The sequence below is a fragment of the Marmota monax genome, unplaced genomic scaffold (genome assembly GCF_021218885.2).
Source record: "Marmota monax isolate L192 unplaced genomic scaffold, Marmota_monax_Labrador192_F-V1.1 WCK01_AAM20220418_F8-fsc00065, whole genome shotgun sequence".
Classification (NCBI taxonomy): domain Eukaryota; kingdom Metazoa; phylum Chordata; class Mammalia; order Rodentia; family Sciuridae; genus Marmota; species Marmota monax.
Window position 1 is genome coordinate 7,692,026 of NW_026694038.1, and position 24,875 is coordinate 7,716,900.

Below are 24,875 nucleotides of genomic sequence, written 5' to 3' on the forward strand. Positions count from 1 at the left end.
ACACATATTATTCACCCTTAAAAAGGAAGGAAATTCTGACACATGCCACAATGTGAGTGAGCCTTGAAGACATATGTTTAAAAAAAAAAAAAAGCTAGTAACAGGACAACTATTCTATAATTCGACTTTCGTGAGATACCTAGAATCATCAAGTTTATAGTGATAGACATTAGAATGGTGGTTGCCACAGGCCAGTCAGGAAGAAATGAAGAGTTAGTTCTACATGGGTACAGGTTTCAATTTTGTATGATGCAAAAGTTCTGGAGATGGATGGTGATAGTTGACAGCAATGCAAATGTAACTGTATAGAACTGTACAATTATAGGAATTACAACCAAAATTTTGATAATATATGTATTTTACCAATAAAAAAAGAATCAAAAAGTTGGTTGGTTGAAACAATCAAAAAATTGATAATATTTTAGCTATATTGACAAAGAAACAAGAAAGGACAAATATCACTAAAATATGAAATGAAAATATATATGTTAGTATCCAGTTTACAGAAATAAAAAGGATTGGGCTGGGGCTGTAGCTCAGTGGTAGAGTGCTCACATTAAACTAAAAAGCTTCTTCATAGCAAAGAAAACAATCAAGAACATGAACAGAGAGCCTACAGAATGGGAGAAAATCTTTACCACCTGAACCTTAGATAGAGCATTAATCTCCAGGATATACACAAAACTCAAAAAACTTAATGCACACACAAAAAAAACAAATAATCCAGTCAAATGGGCAAATAAACTGAACAGGCACTTCATAGAAGAAGACATATGAATGGTCAAAAAAAGTATGATATATCAAGAACTATGTAATGTTTTGAACAACCAACAATAAAAAAATTTTTTAAAAAAGTATGAAAAAATGTTCAACATTTCTAGCAATTAGAGAAATGCAAATTAAAACTACACTGAGATTTCATCTCACTACAGTCAGAATGACAGTTACCAAGAAAACAAGTAACAATAAATATTAGCAAGGATGTAGGGTAAAAGGTACACTCCTACATAGCTGGTGGGACTGCAAACTGGGTTCAACCACTCTGGAAAGCTGTACAGAGATTCCTCAGAAAACTTGGAATGGAACCACCATTTGACCCAGTTATCCAACTCCTCAGCTTATATCCAAATGACTTAAAATCCGCATACTACAGTGATGCAGACGCATCAATGTTTATAGCAGCTCGATTCATAATAGTCAAGCTTTGGAAACAACCCAGGTGCTCTTCAACAGATGAATGGATAAAGAAAATTTGGTAAATGTACACAATGAAATATTGCTCAGCCATAAAGAAGAATTAAATTATGATACTTGCCAGTAAATGGATGGAACTGGAGACTATCATTTCCAAAGATACCTATGTGAAAACCCTAAGTGAAATAAATCAAAATCCCAAAAAGCCAAAGGCCAAATGTTCTCTTTGATATACAGATGATAACACATAATTAGTAGGGAGGGAAGAATAGAAATTCATTAGATTAGACAAAGGGGAATGAAAGAAAGGGAGAGGGGATGGGAATAGGAAAGACAGTAGAATAAATCAGACATAACTTTCCTATGCTCACATATGAATACACAACCAGTGTAACTCCATATCATGTTTAACCACAAGAATGGTACAAAAATTGTGATGGGTTGCACCCCATCACATGTATAAAATGTATAAAATGTCAAAATACACCATATATCATGGGTGTAAAAAAAAACAAAATGAAACAAAAAAACCAAAGGCAGATATAATCAGACTGAATAAGAAATAAATATGGAGGAGAAAGCTGTTGTAAAAGTGAGAATAGCATTATATCCCCACAACAAGGTGTATTCTGGAAATTTTAAAATGTAATCATATGAACATTATTTTCATTAAAAATATGAAAAGAGGAGTCAAGAACACGCAAGATTCCACATATCTCTGCTACTTTTCAACCTTGCAAAGGAGATCCCAAGCAATGTAATCAAATGGGAATAAAAAGATATAAATATAACATTGAATGAACACAAAACTGTGAATAATCCCAGATGATATGACCATTTACCTAGAAAACCCAAGAGGATCAACTGACAAACTATTAAAACCAAGAACTGAATTTTATATATGGTCCAAAATAATAACATCATCCAAAATTAAAAAAAAAAAACTATTGTTTTCTTTAGCACCAGCAACAATCAATCAGAATTATTCCATTCTGTACAATTTCTTTTTTCAATAAAAAAGTTTATAAATAACAACAGTGATTCCTTGTGTACTTCTTCTTCGTTTCATTAAACTCTCCACCCCTTCCATAAACACTATCTTGCATTTAGAGTTTTTTACTTCTATTCGTGTTTTTATGTGTTAGAATGTGTGTGCTATGTCCTTAAAAAATATAAATATGTGTACATGTGTATATATATTTGCACTAATTTCAAAATAAAATGCAAACTATATACATATTAATTTTTCACATTGAAAAATTGTATTAAATTATATGTGATATAATTATATGTATGTGCATGTGTCATCCTGCAACTTGATTTTACCCTATTTTTAGACTTATCCAAGTTGATACTTATGCTTATATATGGCATTCTTTCTCATTATCTGGAATCAGTATGGAATATGCTTTTAAAAATAATTTGTTTCATTTCTATAAATACATGCATGGTAAGTAAAAACCACATCTCAAAAGAGATATAGGTTAAAGACAAAAATCACATTGCAAGTACAAAGCAGCTTGGAAAAAATAGAAATAACTTTACTGTTCATCTAGAGGAAGATTAAATAAATTATGGTCTATCTATAAAATGGTTTTACAATATTTAAAAAGAATTTAGTAGGTCTGTACATACTGACATGCAAAGACTTCCAAGACATAAAAGAAAATCTAAAACAATATGATCTCTTTCATGTCAAAAGTTAAAACTGTGTATTTTAAACCACATGTCTATGTAAATGTATCTTAGAAAGACAGAAAAATGATAATACTGGGCACCTTTCAGTAAATGAATGGGTTTGAGGGAGTTGAAGGGAGATACTTTTACTGTTTATTGCTAGATTTTGTTAAGTGAGGATATGTTCTTAATAGTGTGGGGGAGGGAGTGGGAGAGGGAAATGGGGAGGGAGAGAGAAGTAGGGGTGAGAAAGAGGGGGAGAGAGAGAGAGATCCAGGGGAGCTTAACCAGTGAGCTACATCCCCAGCCCTATATTTTTCATTCTGAGATAAGGTCTCCATAAGTTGTTGAGGGCCTCACTAGGTTGCTGAGGCTGGCTTTGAACTTGTGATCTTCCTGCCTCAGTCTCCTGAGCTGCTGGGATTACAGGTGTTGATAAATTGATGATACATAAATAGACAAATGCAAGATCAAATATTGATCAAGAAGAATGCACAAAGGACCAACTCACTCCCAGAGCATATAATCAAGTAAGAACTAACCATATTATAAGTTTTTAGTGTGGTTGCAGTCCACATTCTTTGACCTAAGGTTATCACTTAAGTTTCCCTTTTATTTGTTTTTTTTTCATCTATTTAATTAGAAAATAGAAAAGCAAGACAAATATTGTAATGAACATACTTACTGACATATTTCAAAGTTTTGGGTCGGAGAAGACAACCACGAAAATTCAAACACAGCACATTTAGACGCCACTTTTGCAAAGTAGACACTACATATTTATCTGTAACTGTATTCTTCACCGTGGAAAAGTTAATCTAAAAAGGATAAACAAAAGGCATTAAGAAATGCAAAAAATATGTTTCATATAAAAATTTTAAATATTTTAAATTATCAAGTACTAAAAGTTCTCCATCACATCATTCCCAAATAGAAAAAAAGACTAAAATATTAGAGTGTTCTACTAGATAATATAAATTTCATAAGTAAAAAAGGAATATACACACATACAAACACAATTCCAAAATGATTTGAGTTTGCCAATAAAAAATATAGCACATTAAACACAAATGGCTTTGGGGGTATGTGTATGTGTATGTTTCTGAGAATCAAAGCTTTGTACATCAAGAATGGGAAATTATACTCCATGTATGTATAATAGGTCAAAATATATTCTACTGTCATGTCTAGCTAAAAAGAACAAATTAAAAATTTTTTTGAAAAGCCTTGTACATGGGGGCTGGGGATGTGGCTCAAGCAGTAGCACGCTCGCCTGGCATGCGTGAAGCCTGGGTTCGATCCTCAGCACCACATACAAATAAAGGTGTTTGTTGTGTCCACCAAAAAAAAAACCCAAAAAACCTAAACTAAAAAGCCTTGTACATGCTAGGCAAGCACTGTAACCACTGAGCTATATCCCAAGTCCACAAATGGCTTCTTTATTATTATTATTATTAAATGATTCAACACATGAGACAACATCTAGTCTCCCACTTGTGAGTTAAGATATACAAAATAGTTTAACAATGAGAGATGATAGATTTCAAAAAGCAGGCAGAACTAAAAAAATCTTGGAGCAAAAGTCAGTCTATAACGCCATATACTTTTGTGATTATAAATCAATTTAACTTTTGTCATAATGATGTTACCTTTAGGAATTTATCCTGCAGATACAATCATGTATTTTTAAATATTTTTGTTTGTTTAAAATATTCTTTACATTTTCATATAATCATACATCTATATGGGGAACAATGATGTTCTGATACATTCATGCATGGTATAATGATCAAATCAGGGTAACTGGCATATCCATCACTTCATACATTTATCATTTCTTTGTGGCAAGCATTCCAAAACTTCCCTACCAGCTCTTTTGAAATACACATCATTGTTAAATACAGTCACTGTACTGTGCAATGGCACACCGGAACTTATTCGCTTTTATAACCATGCATTTGTACGCCAGCCTTGCCCTTTCCTGTCTCCTCTCCAGTCGCTTAACCTATATTCTACTCTCTATTTCTGTGGGTCAACTTTTAAAGATTCCATATAAATATGAGATCATATAGTATTTGTCTTTCTGGGTATGGTTTATCTCACTCAACATTATGTTCTCTAGTTCCCTACATGTTGCAGATGACAAGATTTCCTCTTTTTAATGGCTGAATAGTATTCTTTGGTGTCTACATACCACATTTCCCCCTCATTCCTTTGTTGTTGACATTTAGGTTGATTCCAAATTTTGGCTATTGTGAGTGGTCCTGCAGTAAACATGGGAGTGCAGGTGATTCTTTGATATATGGATTTTATTTCCCTTGGATATGTACCTAGTAGTGGGATTGCTGGATCCAAAAATGTTTAATTTTTTTATATCTTTATTGCATTTTTATGTGGAACTGAGGATTGAACCCAGTGCCTCACAAATGCTAGGTGAGCACTCTACCACTGAGTCACAGCACCAGCCCCCAAATTTTTAATTTTGATGATGACTGATTATCTACTTTTTTTCTATTTTTTTGCTCAGTATTATTTTAGAGACGCATTCAGGTTTATTTAACTCTTTAGTTTACTATCTGTCTAGTAGCCAGGCACAGTGGCACAGGACTGCAATCCCAGCAACTTGGGAGACTGAGGCAGGATAATTGCAAATTCAAGGCCAGTCAGGGCAACTTACTGAGATCTTCAAAATAAAAAAATTAAAAGGGCTGTGGATATAGCTCAGTGGTAGAGTACCCCTGGTTCAATCTCCAGTACCACCAAAAAAAAAAAAATCTGTATAGCATTCCATCACTCCATTGTATATATTTTAAAAGTTATTATTTTTTAAAAATATTTCTTCTTCCATTGATGGACATTTAGGTAGTGTGTAGTGTTTCTGCTGTTTTAAACACATGACTTGAGGACATCTGTGAGTTTCTCTAGGCTATATACCTAGAAATGCAATTGCTTGGGTCCTAGATTTGAGTGTCTTCAAATTAAGTAGATGCTTCTGAACTTCCCTCCCATGTTGATAAACAAGTTTATATTCCTATATTGGTAAACATTGTCATATCACCAACCTTTGGTGTTAACAGATTTTTTTTTCTTTTCTTTCTTTCTTTCTTTCTTTCTTTCTTTCTTTCTTTCTTTCTTTCTTTCTTTCTTTCTTCCTTTCTTCCTTTCTTCCTTTCTTCCTTTCTTCCTTTCTTTCTACCAGGGATTGAACTCAGGGGCACTCAATCACTGAGCCACATCCCCAGCCCTCAATCGTGTATTTTTTTTTAATATTTTTTTTTAGTTGTAGATGGACACAATACCTTTACCTTACTTATTTATTTTTATGTGGTGCTGAGGATTAACCCAGTGCCTCACACATGCTAGGTAAGTGCTCTACCACTGAGCTACAACCCTAGCTCCACACTCATATGTATTTTAAAAATGAGGAAAAGGATGTACACTAAAGGATTTTAATAGAAAGAGAGAGAAACAAGCTAAGAAACTAATTAAATAAATTGAAGGACTTCTTACAACAAAACACTGATCAATAGCTGAATTCAGGGTTTAAAAAAAAAAGCACAATTTACAGAAAACCTAAAGAAACAAGATCTAACTATGTTACTCTGCTTGTATAATTCAGTCCAAGAACAAAATTCACAATATCTAGAGGATTTAATGGACCAAATCCTACATGAATTTTACTCCTCAATGTCAATTTTTTTGATGAGAGTTGGTTCTCAGAGTTCAAGATTTCCCTTTCCCCATCCATAGTACTAAGGATTGAACCCAGGGCCTCACATGTGCTGGGAAGCACTCTACCACTGAGCTACATCCCCATCCATTTTTATGTTTTATTTTGAGACAGGGTCTCACTAGTTGCCCAGGCTGGCCTTGAACTTGCAATCCTCCTGCTTCGGTTTTGCAAAATGGATGGGGTTACAGGTGTGTGTCACCAGTCCCACCAAGATTCTATTATTTTCAAAGAACCTGGAAAGCAGAAATCCTGTGTTTCCAGGTAGGGGAAAATTAAATGGCAAAAGTGGCATTTCCTTAAAAAATATTTGCTAAATAATAGTATATGCTTTGTAGTCAGAGTGATCAGAGTTTGTATTCCTATCCAACCACTTAACAACTTGGGCTATTACTTGACTAAGCCTTAGTTTTTGGTTTTGTTAATATATTTTTTAGTTGTAGATGGATACAATGTCTTTATCTTATGTTTTTGTTTTTCATCTGTAAAGTGAGAAAAATAATAGTGCCTAACTCAGGAAACTTCAGGGGTGAACTAAGAAAATGCAACTTAATGTGCTCAGGGCAGAACTCATCTATAAGTCAACCAAACATGTCATCAGAGCACCCTCCCCATTCTTGGCTGAACTGTTTTATTCTCACTCTGTATGACAATATCAAGAGAATTGATTCCATCTGAGCTAACAAATCAGATACTCATGCCTTAAGTTTATTTTTAGTTTAATGCAGTGATTCTCAGACTTTAGCCTGTATCAGAATCATCTGGTTGGATTTAACGATCCAAACAAACAGATTGCTGATTTGCTACTCCCAGAATTTCTCTGGGGTGGGGCCTGAGAATTTGCATTTCCAACAAGTTCCTGGGTGTTGCTGATGCTGCTGGTCTTAGGACCATACTTTACGAATCACTAGTTTATATGAATAAATCTCTTATTTATGTGACAGATGTTTGGGGATGTTCCTTTTCGCTTTGGAACACATAAAAAAGAAAAAATGAATCCAAATGCTCTGAAGGAGAAATAATATGTGCAATATTAAGATCAGGACAAATCCTGCAGCAGCCTGGCAGAAATTAGAAAAAGCCAGCACTTCTGCCTTCATTGGATAAAGATGTAGAGAATATGAGAACGTGGCAGGAAGAACAAAGCCAGAATAGGAGGTTAGGTTTCTTTATGTTTAGTAAATTTCTATTTCCATAATTATATATTGGCCTTTGTTTTATTTTTGCTTTTATTTGTGTTTAAATGTGTCACAATTATTTAAAGAAAAAGGCAATGAGAAATGACAAAATGAGGAATTGGCTACTCACAAATTGGGTGTTTCAGCTAAATGCTTAAATTTTTAGCAAAAAAATATATCAATGTCATACTTTGAATTTAATTATCAGTCACTTCTGTCCTCTTTGAGTTCAAACCCCTCATCTTATCAGTTTTACCTGACATGCACATAAGGTCATTCTTTCTTCTTTCTTTTTAGTAGAACTAATCCTTCCAAATTATGAATGATGAATAGGTCATTACAAACCACACAGTCTAAACTGTCTTCCTCATAGGCAAGGATTCAACATACAGTATACACTCATGAAGGAATCAGGCACATATTAATAATGAAGCCAGGATAGGGTATAAAATATTCAATAAAACAGGCTTTGCTTCAATACTAATATAATATTCAATTCATATCTACTATTTAAAATACTAATATATCTCTTAAAATAACATTATTTTCTTTTTTATCTCTCCCTCCAAGCTTCTGCCCAGACTAAAGAAAAACAAATGCACTTGTTGCTGGTGGCCACAGAGTAAGGAGCAAGGAAGAAGGTGGTCCCTTCTTATAGCAGTCCATTGGCCCTTAAGAACTAAAATAACCCCATAGTTCAGAGAGTAGCTACTTACAGCATTCCACAATTTAGTTATCTGTATCATCACCATCCAGGAGTGATTTACTTGACCACATATTATCACATCTCTTAAACCAAGGTATGAGAAAATCTAAGTGCAAAGAAAAGAAATACACAATTTTGAAAAATGTGTAAACTTTGATGCAATTCTTTCCACTTTTTATGTGTGTGCACACATGCATGCAAGAGTGGAGGGAGGGAAAGAGAGATTAAGAGAGACTAAATAGTAATATAATCCATATATTGTATAGCAAAAGTTTAAGCACTAGAATTTTATCTGAAGATAGAAATTTTATCCAAAGTACTAGAACTTAACTGCTGATGCCTTTTGTACAATGTGATCCTTTATTTTTTATTTTTTTGGCACCAGTGATTGGATCTAGGGGATAATTAAACACAGAGCCAAATACCCAGTACTTTTTATTTTTTATTTTGAGACAGGGTCTTCCTAAGTTGATTAGGGCATCACTAACTTGCTGAGGCTGGTGTCAAACTTGTGATCCTCCTGTCTCAGTCTCCCAAGTTTTGGGGATCACAGGCAAGAACCACTACACCTGGCTTATTTATTAAAGTGGGTGGTGAGTACACAAGTACTCATTTTTTACATTTCTTTGCATGCCTGAAATATTTTATATTAATAAACTCACTTTTGAATAAAATACATAGGAATAAATTTAAGGGGGTGAAAGAATCATACAAAACACTGAATATTCCATTTTGTGAATTGGAAGACATAATAACAATAAGGAACTGAATCAGTCTGCCCCTGAGTAAACACCAAACTCAAGCTCAGAGTGTTTTATAATAGTATTATATCAAATATTCAAAGAACAAATAACAATAAAAACACAGTTCAACCCAAAGTGATCTATAGATTCAACGCAACCCTATTAATTTTTTCAGACTCCTTTTGCATAAATGGAAAAGCCAATCCTCAAATTCATATAGAATCACAAGGGGTTCAAAATAGCCAAAATAACTTCAAAATAGAACAAAGAGGGCTAATACAAAGCTATAATAATCAAAACGTCAAAGTACAGGATTAATATGTAGACCAATGTAATAAGACTTGAGAGTCCAGAAATACTTAGCATCTTTTTTTATTTTTATTTTTTTAGTTGTAGTTGAACACAATACCTTTAATTTTATTTATATTTTATGTGGTGCTGAGGATCGAACCCAGGGCCTCGCACATGCTAGGCGAGCGCTCTACAGCTGAGCCAGCCCCTACTTAGCATCTTTGAACAACTGATTTTCAACAAGAAGCCCAATACAATTCAATGGGGAAAGAAGAGTATCTTTAATGAATGGTGCTGAGACAATTGGATATTCAAATATTTTTAAAAATGCATTTAGACCCCCCCCCACACACACACACACTCATTCCATATTTTTAAAAATTCAAAATAAATCAATGGCCTAAATATCCAGAGCTAAAACCATTAAATTCTTAAAAGAAAACATGGGGTAAATCTTCATGACCTTGAGTTTAACAAAAGTCCTTAGCTATGACATAAGCCACAAAGGAAAAAAAATCTAAATTTCATCAAAATTCAAAACTTTTGTGCATCAAAAAACATTACAAATAAAGTTAAAATTTCACATTTTTTTTCTGTATATACTATTGAAGGAACGAATTATGCTAACAATTAAGTCAATCATTGAAATGGCCAAGAACCTTGGAAAGGTATTACAGTAGATGAGGTAGCCTAAAAAGCGTATTGTCATTTTCTACCTGTACTGTTCTTGTACAGTACTTTTTTAATTGATTTTATTTTTTTAAGTACATGACAGCGGAATGCATTACAATTCTTTTTACACATATAGAGCACAATTTTTCATATCTTTGTATATAAAGTATGTTCATACCAATTCATGTCTTTATACATGTTCTTTGTGGTTTTTTGCATTATAATTCTTATTACATATATATACCACAATTTTTCATATCTCTGTTTGTATATAAAGTAGGTTGACACCCAATTCGTGTCTTCATACATGTACTTTGTACAATATTTTAAAGAGAGGAAGTACGATAATTAGGCCTTATGTCCAGAGAGGTAAAAGCAACCTAGAAAAGTTAAATGGCCACACTTCTATAGAGCCAAATTTCTGAGACTGCAGGAGACAAATAACTTGTTCAAGAGTTGTATAAGAACAATCTAGATAAAAAGTGAGATGGGAAGCAAAGCCTTAAAGGCAGTAAACTGTAATTTAGCCAAGTAAGAAATAAAGTTCCTGAGCAAGCACCTCCAAGCCCCTCTGACACACACACAAAGCAGACAGGAAAACTGAGCACAGCTGCTCAGAATAGACTGGGCTTCTATTCACTGAGCCTTTGTTACAGAGACCACCTCTCCTTGGAAGGGTACTATACTAGTTGCTTAGGTTGCCATAACAAATTGCCACAAATTGGGTGGCTCAAAACAACCGAAATTTGTTCTCTCTGTTCTGGAGGTAAGAAGCCTGAAATCAGAGTTGAGAGGGTGGTGCCCCACTGAAGCCCTTGTAGAAAGTCCTTCCTTGCCACCTTAGCTTCTGGTGGTTGCCAGGATTCTTTTGCATTCTTTGTCTTATAGCTATATCACTGCTCCAACCTCTGCCTCTTGTCACATGGCCTTCCCTCCTGTGTGTGTTTGGTTCCCTCTTTCCTCTCATAAAGACAGCAGGTATTAGATTTAAGACCCATTCAAACGCAGCATGACTTATTCTCTGCAAAAATCTTATTTCCAGATTTCCAGATAAGTTCACTTTCTGGGGTTCCAGAAGTACATTAATTTTGGAGGACACTTGTCAACCTAGTACAGTCATCTAACTCCTCTGAGTCCGTTTCCTCATCTGCAAAACAAGGGTCTTTGGTGAAATAATTTCTAAAGGCCTCTTCCATACCTAAAATTTTGTGATTACTTTTGTAATTTATGGCCAGATAGTTAAAATTAGTCTCTTTATTGTATTGTCATATGGTAATTTTAATCTCAAATTTAAAGAGTTTATTTTTTTCCATATTGTGTGATTTAAGTTCTTCTCAACTATAAATTCTAAGAGGGTATTAATTACAACAAAAAAGCCCATATCTAAATAGATCATACCTATCATTTACACATTAAATTCTTTCATAAATGGATTCAGACTTTCATTTGCATTGTGGTTCATGTAGTAGAACAGAGAAAGATGATTAGAATAAGACTACATAATGCCTTTCCCAATGTGTGGGGATTTTTATGTCTTTTCCAATAAATGAGGAGCTGCCATTTTCTTCACTAGCTCTTTTAACACTTAATTGTTTAGCATCTAGTTTATAATGTCACACCACATTCATTCCATAGACTATTTCCCAGAAATACTTAAAAGGCAGGTGTTCCACAATTCAATGTAGAATAAACTGTTTCAAAGAATTTAAATACAATTACCACAAACCTATAGTTTCTCCTAAGGAGTGGGGCCACTATTATAAAATATAACTGAAAGTTTTAAAACATTCATATGCAATTACATTTAGAAATACTAGAAATTAATTCCACATGGAACACTATTGCCAATACGGCAACCTGGGAAGAACATCAAGGAAGAAGAGTATGATTTCTAATTCAGTTCCATAGATAATCACCAGGTACTCTATGCAAGACACATCCTAACCCATAAAATTGACAACACGTATCAGAAAATGGGGCATTTTAAGAAAACCATATGCCACTGAAAGTCTATATGAGCATGAAATCTGAGCATACTCAATAATATGTTTCAGCACCACTATGAGCCAGGGCGCTTTGAATTTCAGGAAAAAGAAGAGCATCTAATGGTCCATGAAGAAATATTGGGATGAGAAAGGAGAAAGAAAGCCCACATCATGAGGGAATTGGATGGACGTAACAAGAGAACAAACTGAACACTTTAACCCCTGGCAGAGGGAAAGAAAAGGAAAAGGGATTCACCAGTTCAAGGAAGCCAACCATGCCTCAAAGAAATTGAAATGGTGCCTGGTGAGATACGATGATTTCAGTTAAGGTTACAGATGCAGCTGCAAGAAGTCTACCTAGAGCAGAGACCTTTCAAGCCTACAGTCTACTTCCTACTTCTGACTCAATGTGAAAAATCAGTGATACTCTTGGAAGAGACTAGAAGTGGTTCTCGGGATGGGGAGATGGAAATTTTACAATACACTGAAGCATTGGAATCCCAGTAGCTATTTTCATTTTGATCTTATGTGACAAAACCAGAGCCCCTAGGAGGATATCAACAGCAGACAGATTTCAGCTTTTTACATTAGGAAAAACCTCTAATATCTTCTAGCACAAAAATGGTTTTTATTTTTTTTTCTCTTCCATACAAAAGAAGCAAGTTCCCAAAAAGGAATGTACAGGGTTCGTGGTTAGAATTAACTTTTCTGTAACACCCTGTGGCATTAGATTGGTATTAGGGGTATCAGCACATGTGTCCCATACAAAAGCAGCAACAAGGCTAACATGGCCAACTGACCAGAAAGGGTGCCTATTCACTGAGTATGAGGGAGCACTGGATGTGTTCAGAGGGGATTCTGAGTTTGGGTGGAGGAACCTATAAGAAGACATCAATCACAAAGTTTCTGTGATTCTAAAATTTTTAAATTCCCTGGTCTCCAAGATGAGCCAGCTCTCAATGAACTTCCTGAGAACTATATTCTCTAATAGTACCAGTATTCCCTACTTATTTGTTAAATACCCTGGATAGTAATGCATTTAATATGGAAATTCTTGCTATAAACACAGTAGAGAACAACAAAATAACTCCAGACCCAATTAGGAAGGAGGGAAAGAGTTACAGTATAAATCTAAATTAAACACAATTTATCCATCACAGAATTATGTGACTGTGGGCATCAACAACCAACCATAGAAATACCTCTTAAGCAACTAGACAGCACTTAGTATGCAAATGTGTAGTGGCCAGGTCATTCTTGAAAGACAACATGGTAAAGTCAAGCTAAAGAAAGGGTTCCCATTAGGTCAAGATATCTATATTTCTTGAGGCTTATAATTTAAGAAGAAAGAAGAAATAATAAAAAACATTTCTGTGAAGGGCTAGTTTTTTTTCAGCTAAATCAGGTACTTCCCTATAGCACCGCTCACTACTGATTACGAGTAAGTGGTTCTACTATTAACCAGGAGACCGTTGAAGAAATGGAAAACACCCTTTTTCTTGATGGAAATAAAACGTTAAAGTTTAATTTTGGCCTGTTATACATTAGGTGCCAAACCTATATCATGGTGTTCAAGTAGGCCTGATACTTTACCAGGAACAATTGAAGGTGGTGGACCATTGCCCCTTCATAGAGCCATTAGGTGGAGCTGAACAAAATAGGCACTTGCAAGGGGGACAGGTAGCAGAATAACACTTTGACCATGGGAAATTGTCAAAGCCCAAGAAAAGTGAGAAGAATGTCTCCTCCAGAGAATGCACAGTGCAGATATCTGAGTTTCAGTAGGAAAGGGAAATTTCCAAACTAGATGGGAGGGAGGAGCCTGGCATGGAATATGGGAGCCCAAACTACAAAAGGAGGCTGGTGTGGATGGGGGATACAACCCAGGAAACATAGAAATGGGCTAATCAAAGAGTGAGGACTCAAGATAAGTTGATAAAGCGGATAGTCACCCTAGGGGATAACAGTAGAACTTAGAATAGTGAGTAGTGAAGTTACTTGTGGGATGAGGGCCTGACCTGCATGGCCTGTCAGAAAGAAATGGAGGTAAAGGGCATTTGCATAAGAAATACGGCCACGCAATGGAATCTTGGTACTTATGGGGCAAGGGATAGATCAAAAAATAAAAGTATTAGGAAACTGGGAATCAGACATCTTGGTATAGAAAGTATTTACAAGTATGAAAGAGAAGAATACTAGAAATAACTCTGTAGTATTAGACTGGATTGAGTATTAGTGGGAAGTTGTGTTTTTAAGTATTGCTTCTGGTTGAAGAATTTACACCACAGCAAAAAGAAATGCCTCCAGAGGCCCATTGATGGATTTTACCAATCTTACCATATTTTCCACCAACCTGAAGTTGCTGGCTTCATAAAATGGTGAAATGGTCTTGTGATGACTCATTAACTATTACGGGTAGGTGGCAATACATTGTGGGACTGGAGCAAGATTCTCCAAAAGCCTCCATGTCCTCTGAATCAGCATTTAATACTGTTTATGATACTTTCTCCCATACTCAGGACTCACAGGTCAGAAATGAGAGTGGCATACTCACTATTACCCCTCATGATCCACTAATCCTGTTCCCATGACCTTATTCTCCTGGCTCAATATTCTAATAAACTGAAAGACACTGGCCTAAAGTTCTAGTTCCAAAGGAAGGAATGTTTCAACCAGGAGATAAAACAATAATTTCATTAAACTGGAAGTTTAGACTACCATTTCACCATTCTTGTCTCCTTGTGTCTCTGAATCACTAAGCACTTCATGTGCTGGCTGGGGTGACTGATCCTGATGATCAAGGAGGAAGTGTACTATCACTCCACAATGTAGATAAGGAAGAGTATGTCTGGAATACAGGAGATCCTTGTAGGTATCTCTTAGTGATGTCCTGTGTTTAGGTAATAACATGGAAAACAACAACCCAATCCAAGCAGGTTTTCTAATGGCACAGACCTTTCAGGAATGAAAGTTTGTATCACCATACCAGGTAAGGAACCATGATCACCTGAGATGCTTGTTTAAGACCAAGGGAATACAGACAGGTCATGGAAGTAGGTAGCTATAAATACCAGGTATAACCTCATGATAAGCTATTATTCCTCATTATTTTTAGCTTATTCCTCATTATTTTGTTATAAATACATATCAAATATCTGTATCATCTATGTATATCTCTATTATATTTGTCTTCTTCCTTCTCCTTCTTGATATCATATAACATAAGATGTATTGACTTTATATCATTGCATTTACGTACTTTTATAGCATTTCAATTGTGGGATATCAAGGAGACAAGTAAACATATTCAAGTATTTTATCTCTTTTTCTAGGAAATGATTAATACCTTTCTGATTATAAACAGGACAGCAGAATTGTGCTATATAGAATTATGAACTTATCATTATGTTTATTGAGAGATCAAGTACAGTTCAAGGAGATGTGTATGGGTGCAAGTTGACAAGGGTGGACCTATAATGGTAATTTTATGTGTCAACTTGACAGGATCATGGAGTATCCAGATATTCAATTAAACATTGTTTCTGGGCATGTCTGTGTGAGTATTTCTGGATAAGGTTAACATTTAAATCAGTAGACCAGGTAAAGCATTTGCCCTCCCTAATGAGAGTAGTTCTCATCAAATCCACTGAAGGACTGAATAGAATGAAAGACAGTGAGAAATAATAAGTCTCTGTCTCATTAACTCTCTGACTGATTGTCTTCAGGCTGGGACATGAGTTTTCTCCTGCCTGAGGACTCAGATTGAGATTGAAACTTACACCCTCGGCTCTCTTGATTCTCAGTCCTTCAGACTTGGATTGGAACTATATCATTGACTCTCTCTGAGGTCTCCAACTATAGATCTTGGACTTCTAAGTCTTCATAATCATATGAACCAGTTCCTTACAGTATGTACACACAGACATGCAAGTTTTGCTTCTCTGTAGAACCCAGATTAACACAGGGACATTGTATAAAAGAACAGAGCACCAAGAGTAGAGAATCAGGAAGACCTGAGATGGGCAATATGGCATCTTAAATGCTAGAAGAATAATTTCCAGGAAAAAAAAAAAAGAGGCCCAGAGTAAATGGTTAAAGCTACTGTATTTCTGGGGATAAAAGAAAGTCCTAAAGCAAAACCTCTTAAATATAATTTGTTAAGTGGGATTAGTACATATGTACTTATTTTAAATTTTCTGTCCTTTTCTGGATGTTTCCTAACCAAGCATTTACTTTGTTCTAACCAGAATCTCTCAAACTTATTTAGCCATATTACTGTTTTCTGTTTACTATAAAATATTTTGCAATATTTTAAGGAACAATTCTGGAAATATTGGTCAATATGTCCACAGGATTCAATGTTTGAATAGTGGATTATAACCACCATAGTCATTTTTAGAATATCTACCATTTTGTGCATGAGAAAATAATTGACTTATTGGCATTTCCAATGATGCCATATGGACATGAAAAGCTCACATTAATTACATTTTTAGAATGTCTACCATTTTATGCATCAGAAGTACTGTATTAAAAATAACTTCTATAAAACTCCCTCGTTTGGATATACAGAACAAGATAATTGCTAAGAATAGTCCATGTGTTGTATCAATATTTAAAAATTTTAAAGATTAAGCTTAAAAAGAATGTACAAGTAAGATATGAAGGTATATTGGTAAGTGTTGTACTCTTGAAAGTTTTCTTTTTAATGAGTATAGTTAAATTTCCCTTGAAGTGTTTGGAAGTGAAAGGGTTGTTATATTTTTTGACATCAGATACTGTGCAAAAAGGAACACTTAGTTAAAACAGCAAACTTTGGACCTCATACTGGTCAAAGTTCCATTTTAATTTTGGGTTAAAAGAATGACTCAATTAAATGGAGGTTTACTTTTGAACAAATTTTGCTGTCAAGTAATTGGGTGATTATAGAATTTTGACACAAATATCTTTTGTCAGAAAAAAAGTGGATAAAATCATCATTATATGTTGTCAAGCAGGTTATGATGAAAAAGAGCCAATAATTATCTTCATAACCATTCTGGAAATGTTCAAGACAGAATTTTTATGATGAGGATTAAATTGTAGACTAAGAGGTGTATTATAAACAACAGATGCATTCTATTCTAGGCAGGATTGCAATCAGGCAAGAACATTCTCTCATTCTAGAATGGAGTACTGTTTCTATAAAAACTATGTAGGGAAACAAATCCTAAATGTAGAAAACTAGAGTATGAATCCCCATTCTAGGTAACTGTGTGTTATGGATGAATTCCTTCCCAAATCCATATGCTGAAGCCCTAATCTCCAATAGGATGGTAGTGGGAAGTGTAATCTTTGGCAGGTAATTAGGTTTAGATGAGGTCATGAGGGTAAAGTCCATATAATAGGATTAGCATTCTTTTAAGAAAAAGAAATGTCATCAGAGCTTCCTCTGTCACGGGAGCATACAGTGAGAAGGTGGCCATTTGCGAGCCAGTAAGTGGGACCTCACCAAGAAAGGAATCTGCAAGCAATCTGCAGGCATCTGGGTCTTAGATTTCCCAGCCTCCAGAACTCTCTGAAATAAATGTTGGATGTTTAAGCCTCCCTGTTGATGGTGTTTGTTTTAGCAAGCCAAGATTACTAAGACATTATGTAACCTACAACATGTAATTTAATCTCTATTTTCTGACTTTTATAACATGGGTAAAGTTGATGTGAGTGATATTATTTGTGAGAAGCCTATCAATACAAAACATAGCTAAGCCCATACTGAACTCTACTGGGTAGATATCAATGGTGGAATGGACCTAAGAGGTTTGCTAGGACATTTAAAAATACATATCCAAGCTGCTTTAACAGTGACCCAAGTTACTAGCAAAGGTTTAAATGCATTCACATTCTAACAAAAGTCTATTTTTAATCTCTGGAAAATATGAAAACTGGCCCCTTTGAGATTAATGCATTGTTGCCAAAAAAAAAAAAAATCTTTAGGGAATTTTCTAAGTTTGGTTCAATCTATTTGTTCTGATGACGTGGGTCATCCTCTGGGGAAAAATGTCAACAAGGAAGTAAGATTAGGAATTTGGCTCACCTTGAAGGATCTTGCAGATGCCATAGTTCTAGCATGTTATAGTCCAGAAGAGGTGCCAAGCTACTTTCATCATGGGGTTGCTGGGGATAGAGATTGCCTACAGCAGGGATTGGCAAACTATAGCCTGTACACCAAATCTGGCCAAACTACTCCAGCTATTTTTGTAAGGACCTCAAACTAAGACACAAATTAGCCTTTTGGAGAGAAGAACTTGCTCAAAGAGTTGAAGACATCGCCTCTTGGATCACAAAATTTAAAACATTTACTTCCTAACCATTTTCAGAAAAAGTTTGCTGATAATCTAGAAGTTGGCTAGTAATTTAGCAATACTAAATTAAATAGGATAATGGGTAAGATTCAGGAAATGACATCTAGAGAAGACAAGATATCAAGCAAGTGTCAATGTGAGCTATGTACTGGGGCTAAGGGCATTTCCTACCTAGTTTGAGGATCTACTGGAATGATGTTGGTTACTTAACAATCAGTTTTTCCCAACAGAACCTTGATTTGGTTAGGACTATATTCTCCATAAGCTTTAGTGAAGTTTTTCTCACTCCAAGTCCCATCTATCTATTTAGCTATGTGTATTAAAAACCATGACTTCCCATTGAAATCCCAATTATAATCTAACACCACAGGGTTCATCCTAGTGTTTTCCTCTCTATACTTGTAATTACTTTCTAGAGCAAGAAACCTGGCTCTCAATTTCCTAGTAAATATCAAGCTTCCATTGCTTGGTTACCTTTCCTATTCAAATACCCCTTTACCCATCTCTCTTCCTGTTACATATAGGTCAGTCCCTATTCCAGAAGTAAATTCACTCTTCAATGCACTAAGTTCCACTGTTATTACCAAGGATGACTACTAGTCTATCAACATCCTAGAGTCCTCCCTCCTTGACTAGACAATTTTTGTTTCCTTGGGCTGTAAACTCCATGCCAGACCAGCCTCCTTATGTAGTTTGGGCTCCCACATTCCACACCAGCCTTCTCCCTCCCATCTAGTTTAAGTGTCTTCCTCCTCCCAAGAAAACTCAGTCATTTGCACTACATAAACCTCCTAAGGTAACATTGCTTGGGCTTTGATATGGTCCATTACCCATCCCTTTTTTTCATCTATACTTAAAGGCTCTAGGAAGGGGCAAGGATCCACCACCTTCATTTGTTCCTGGCAAAGTACCAGGCCTACCTGAAAACTATGATAGAGGCTTTGGCACCTAATGTATAATGGGCCAGAATTGACTTTTTAATGTTTTATTATATTTTGTTTTCCATCAAGAAAAGGGATCTTTCCAATTTTGCCAACTTTGATTTATGGTATTCTAGTTACTAGTTGGACCACCCACTCAGTCAGTGGATAGAAATGCCAAAGGGAAGTACCTGATTTAGCTAAAAGAAAATCAGCCTTTTATAGAAAATTTTTTTAATTTCTTCTTTTTCTTATTTTAGAATCTTTAAGAGATATAGATATCTTGACCTGATTGGGAACCTTTCTTCCACTTTACTAAGTAACTTTAGCATTTAGTCCTTACAGGATGACCTGATCACACGAATACTTCTGCAAACTAAGGGCTAAGCAATCACTAAGGAGGCATTATTATTATTTAATAGTCATATAATTCTTTGATGCATAAATTGTGTCTAATTTTAAATTTATACTGGGACAAAGTTCTTCAAGGATGCTGGGGCTTCCCTCACAAATGTACTTCTCACAGTCATGGTGAAGCGAGTAGTAGTGTGTGCCTTCTGGCTACTCCCAGTGGGGTGAATAGGTTGAAATGACAAATCCATTCTAACCTTCCAATCTCCCCCAAGTCTTTGAATCCTTTCCTTTGACTTATACAGGACAAGTCCTGAAGTTCTAAGATGCTCACTGCCACTTACCTTTTGTTTTGTTGCAGCCAACAAACAAAATTAAACTGTTATAGAGTTCTTCCTTACTCTCTGAGCTGCAATATTAAACGCAGAATCTCTGTTTATTGTGCTCATGTCAACAGATTCAATCCCTTACAATTTTATATTTCTTCCATCACTATTATTTCCAAGATTTCTGTCTTTATAAATTAGAAAAATCTTCTTTTGAAATATAGAGTACTTTCTCATGGGTTATACTTTGTCCTCCATCTTTAGGGGCATGCTGAGATTTGAGTATCGTTATAGATTAGCAAAGAGGAGTAATGGAGTGGGGGAAATAAACATTATCTTTCATGGTAACTGCCTCAGAGGAGGCCATTACAGTTTCCTCATGAAGTGTAGGGTTAATCACCTCAAACTGAGGTGGAAAGGCCTCAGTGCTCCCAGATTAATCAAATCTCACATAATTTCATTCCAACTTTCGGGATCCCATTCTTTCCCTGTCAATGCCTTCACTTAGAGAACCTGTGAAGCTGAGAGTTTAATTTGCATGGTCAGCTGTAGGATATGATTTTGCATTTGATTTTCACCAATCTCATCCCTGAGTCTGCAGGAGATGAATCTCTCAGGAAACACAGAGAAGCTTTCAGGTTATTTAACAGTGCTTGACCAGAGAATTTGAATATTCTAATACTTATATTTTAATACTTTTTTAGTAACATTAGAAGCAACAGTCAATCTTAAATGCATTAGTTAGATTTCCAAAACTTCTCAAAAGTATCATGTATAGTACAGCTCCTTTCTTCTAAAATAAGGAGGTGATTAGGAGTATCTACTGGAGATCTTTTGAATATCTCTATTGCCAAATCATACCATTGGACTACCAATGCTCACTCTAGTAATAGAAATAAAGTCATTAGAATTTTTGCCCAAATAAATTTTTAGTATAAGTAGATGCCACATATTGCACAGTACTTATTTATACTTAACAGATTTGTTTATCTAAAATTTGTTTATATAAATCTAATCACATAAAAAAGCTAATTTCAGAAATTCCAGAACCAATTAAGAAAACTCATCCTTAAAATCCTGTTTCTCTAGAACCACTCTCAGTATCAAAATTTGTACTAGTCTGGGTTCTCCAAAGAAACAGAACCAACAGGATCTATATTTCTCTATATCATCTATGAGATGAGAGAGAGGGAAGGAGATTTGTTTACTTTAAGGAACTGGCTCATGAAATTATGGAAGCTAAGAAGTCCAAGACTTTCAGTTAGCAAGGTGGAGATCCACATGAGTTAATGGCATAATTTCCTTTCAAATCTGAATAGAAAGGTAGGAAAAGACTGATGTCCCAACGCAAAGACAGCTCACTTATTCTTAGGGCTTATATGATGCTTTATTTATTAAAACTACCTAATCCATTTCTTTAAGTGCTGTACTTTCAAAATGAAGGGTAAAATGATGTATGGAGGTAGAAAGAAGTTTTATCTTTATTGTATACTTCTCATGTACTTGGCATTTAATCCTTCAAAGAACTTCAATGTTTTAATTATTATCTTAGTTTAAAGAAGGCAAATATAACTCTATACCATTGTCCAGTTCTACCTAGATTAGGGCTGTTAAATATAGTATGAGATGCCCAAATAAATTTTTAGTATAAGTAGATGCCACATATTGCACAGTACTCATTTATACTTAACAACAAATTTGTTTATCTAAAATTCAAATTTAACTGGAAATTCTGTATTTTTATTGCTATTTCTGGCAACCCTCATCTGGATTGGGTTTCTGCCTTGCTTGTGCTGGTTCTCTTTCTTCCTTAGTTCTACAAACAGACCTTCACTGCTTGAGACCTGATCACCCAATCCTTGATCACCCACCTATCACCAAGATCACCACATGTTGACAGAACCTATACCTACATCACTGTGCACTATCCACCTATAGGAACCCTTGGGATTCTCGCATGCTCACCACCAGGCCAGGATGTAGGTTGAACCTTTGAGTTACTGTCAAATCCTCTGGATACCATGCCCTACCACATTCAGCAATGGGGAAAATCTGTCCCTCACTTCACTGCAAGCTGAACCACCCTGGTGGTTGTATTCCTGACTGGGCATCCCACCAGCATACAAACCACTTCATATTCCATACAATACAAGATTCTGTGGGAAGGTACAAAATGTGAATATATTACTAACAACAACAACAAAAACTCAAAAAACCCAAAGAGGCATGTCACAGAGGCAGCAGAAAAAGTTCCACAAAGAGGGAATTGATAGAATTTGTGTTCAACATTTTTTCAATATGGATAAGAATGTAAGTATCATGTTTATCAAATCAGTGAATTCCTCAAGGTTGGAAAACATAACTAACTCACTGAATTCTTGAATAAGAACCAAAATCAACAACATGAAATTGAACAGGAATAACAAACTATTATGTTTAGGTTGAGAATACCAGTGACATAAGGTAGACTTGCTAGCCAGCAGTTCAGATAAAAACCTCAGCATTTTGGTTCAACACAAGGTCAAGGACAGTCATTACTACATTCCAGGGGAGAAATAACAATACTTACATTCAAACAAACCCTTTCTCAAATAGTGACTTCACCACTAAATTACCATGAGCCAAGTTACTATCTCCTTAAGATAAAATGAGGACAATACTAAATTCACTAAATTGTGAGAATTAACAAGATAACACATGTTGAGTCTGAACAATGCCTGCAATATGGGGGACTTTTAACAAATACAGTTCCATACCCCACATCCCTAGCACCCAGCACAATACCCAGCTGTTGATATGTTTTTTAGTAGGAAATGTCATATCATTTGACAATGATGTACAATATATTGAAACATTAATTTTGTTTGGTTATATTTATTGAAAGAGACCAGAAGAATGGGAAGATTTATGTGGTAATACTTGAGTTGTTTAATGGCATTAACATGGCAGGGCCAAAAGCAGAAGCTGTCATTCACCCTAAAAGCCAAACTAGCTCCACAAAAATCCCTTGCCTTGGAGAAAGAAATTGGATCACTGGGATTGTGACTAAGTGTGGGGGCAGATTTAAAGCAATTCCTGAGATATAGGGAAAGAATGGAAGCTTATGGCAAATAGCTGTCCTCCATTCCCATGCAGACCCTCCTAAGAAGGGACAAGCCTTCTAATGAGTGCTATCAGAAAGCCATAGCAACTGAACTCCAAGAGGCCTGCTGGACTCAGAGAACTGTGGACTTTCCTGTCTTTAAGACACTGTGCTGATTTAGGCAGGGAGCTCAGCCACATTATCCAGATAAGCTTCTTACACAACCAAGGAGCAGGGACCAGCAGGTTATTTGATGATAGACAATGAACTTACTGGCTGTCAAATGAGTGAGAATGTGCAGCGGACAGACGTGATGTAAAGAAATAAACATGAAACTATTTCCATCAAAGGTTAGGGAGTATAACTCACATTTCTATGAAGTAAAAAGGGTTTCCCCAAGCATCCTTTCTTTCATTTGCAAAATAGAAGTAATACCTAATTCAAAAATATTTTGGAAAAAAAATATTTTGGGAGGATTAACCTGAAATAACTTATATAAAAATCCTATCATGTCCTTAGGATAGTGTGGATGCATTTTATACACATTTGAAATCTGTGGACTTAAAAACAGGGAATATGGAATGGTGAGTAGTATAGTACTCCCAGAGGGGTAGTAAGCATGTCTTCAAGTTGAACACACTGGGTGGTAGATGCTGTGGAATCTGCAAGTGGAGTTATCCAGCAGGCACTGATTACAATAGCCTGGGTCTCAAAAGAGGAAGGTGACTGAAAAAAAAAATAGATTTGAGAGTCTCAAGTAAATAGGATACAACCTAAAGCATGTATTTAAATCACCAGCAATTGAGGATGGAGCAAGAAGAATGGAGGAACACTGATGGAGCCTTTACAAACCAATGAGGACATATTATCCCTAAGGGAACCTTAAGAGAAACCTAAGAGATGGACAGAAAATTAAGAGGGAATATTGCCACTGAGGCTGAGTTTCAAGAAAGACTTAAATGCTGAAGAAGGTGTCATCCATGTCAGAAAAAATAACAGAGCTACAAAATTTTCACTATGTCAATAATGAGTCTAGCTAGCACAGATTCAGGGCTGGTAAAGATAGGCTACTTAAATATCTGATTTAAGGGAGATGAGATTTACACTGGATGTTGCAATAATCAGCTCAAACTTGGAATATTTTCCTAGCTCTGAGAGCTATTAAATGTGAAGGAGATTGAAGGAGAAAGACTTTGGCTAGGAGAAGCAGAGACATCATGATTAATAATGGAAATAGAAGATAAATTAGAACATTCTGGAAAAACCAAACAGATCAGCTATATTATAGGGAAAGGAGAAAAACAATACACTGGGGGAGTGTGTAGAAACATAGAAGGGTGAATATTCTTTTAACCACAAGAGTGATAATAGCAAGAACACAGTGGGAACACAATGGGAATCAATCCTTGTGGGCTAATAAGTTTCAACGAAGTATATTTTGCTCCAGGTTGCTCTGGCAAAGGACTCCTTTATCATGCAAAAAGCATTAGGAGGAAATCATCAAGCTATGAAATAAACCATAACTGGTACAGAGACTAAATGGTCTAGGTATCTCCAACTGGGAAAGAATGGTTTCTTTGCAAAAGGGATTAAGTTGAAACAGACATCCTAGCCTAGAGTGCTGCTCCTCCCACTGATTCTGATCCCACTAATTCTGAATCAGTGTTGAGTAATAAATC

General features: G+C 35.6%; 1 protein-coding gene across 1 annotated transcript in view; it reads right to left on the reverse strand.

Annotated features, from left to right (window-relative positions):
* Fbxl13 (F-box and leucine rich repeat protein 13) overlaps positions 1–24,875 on the reverse strand; it is a 210,281-nt gene that overhangs the window by 136,073 nt on the left and 49,333 nt on the right. Inside the window, exons 8-9 of the mRNA XM_046464167.2 lie at positions 8,496–8,591; positions 3,557–3,689 (exon numbers count right to left, since the gene is read on the reverse strand). Of these exons, the coding sequence (XP_046320123.1) occupies positions 3,557–3,689; positions 8,496–8,591 (229 nt within the window). The remainder of the gene's footprint in view (positions 1–3,556; positions 3,690–8,495; positions 8,592–24,875) is intronic.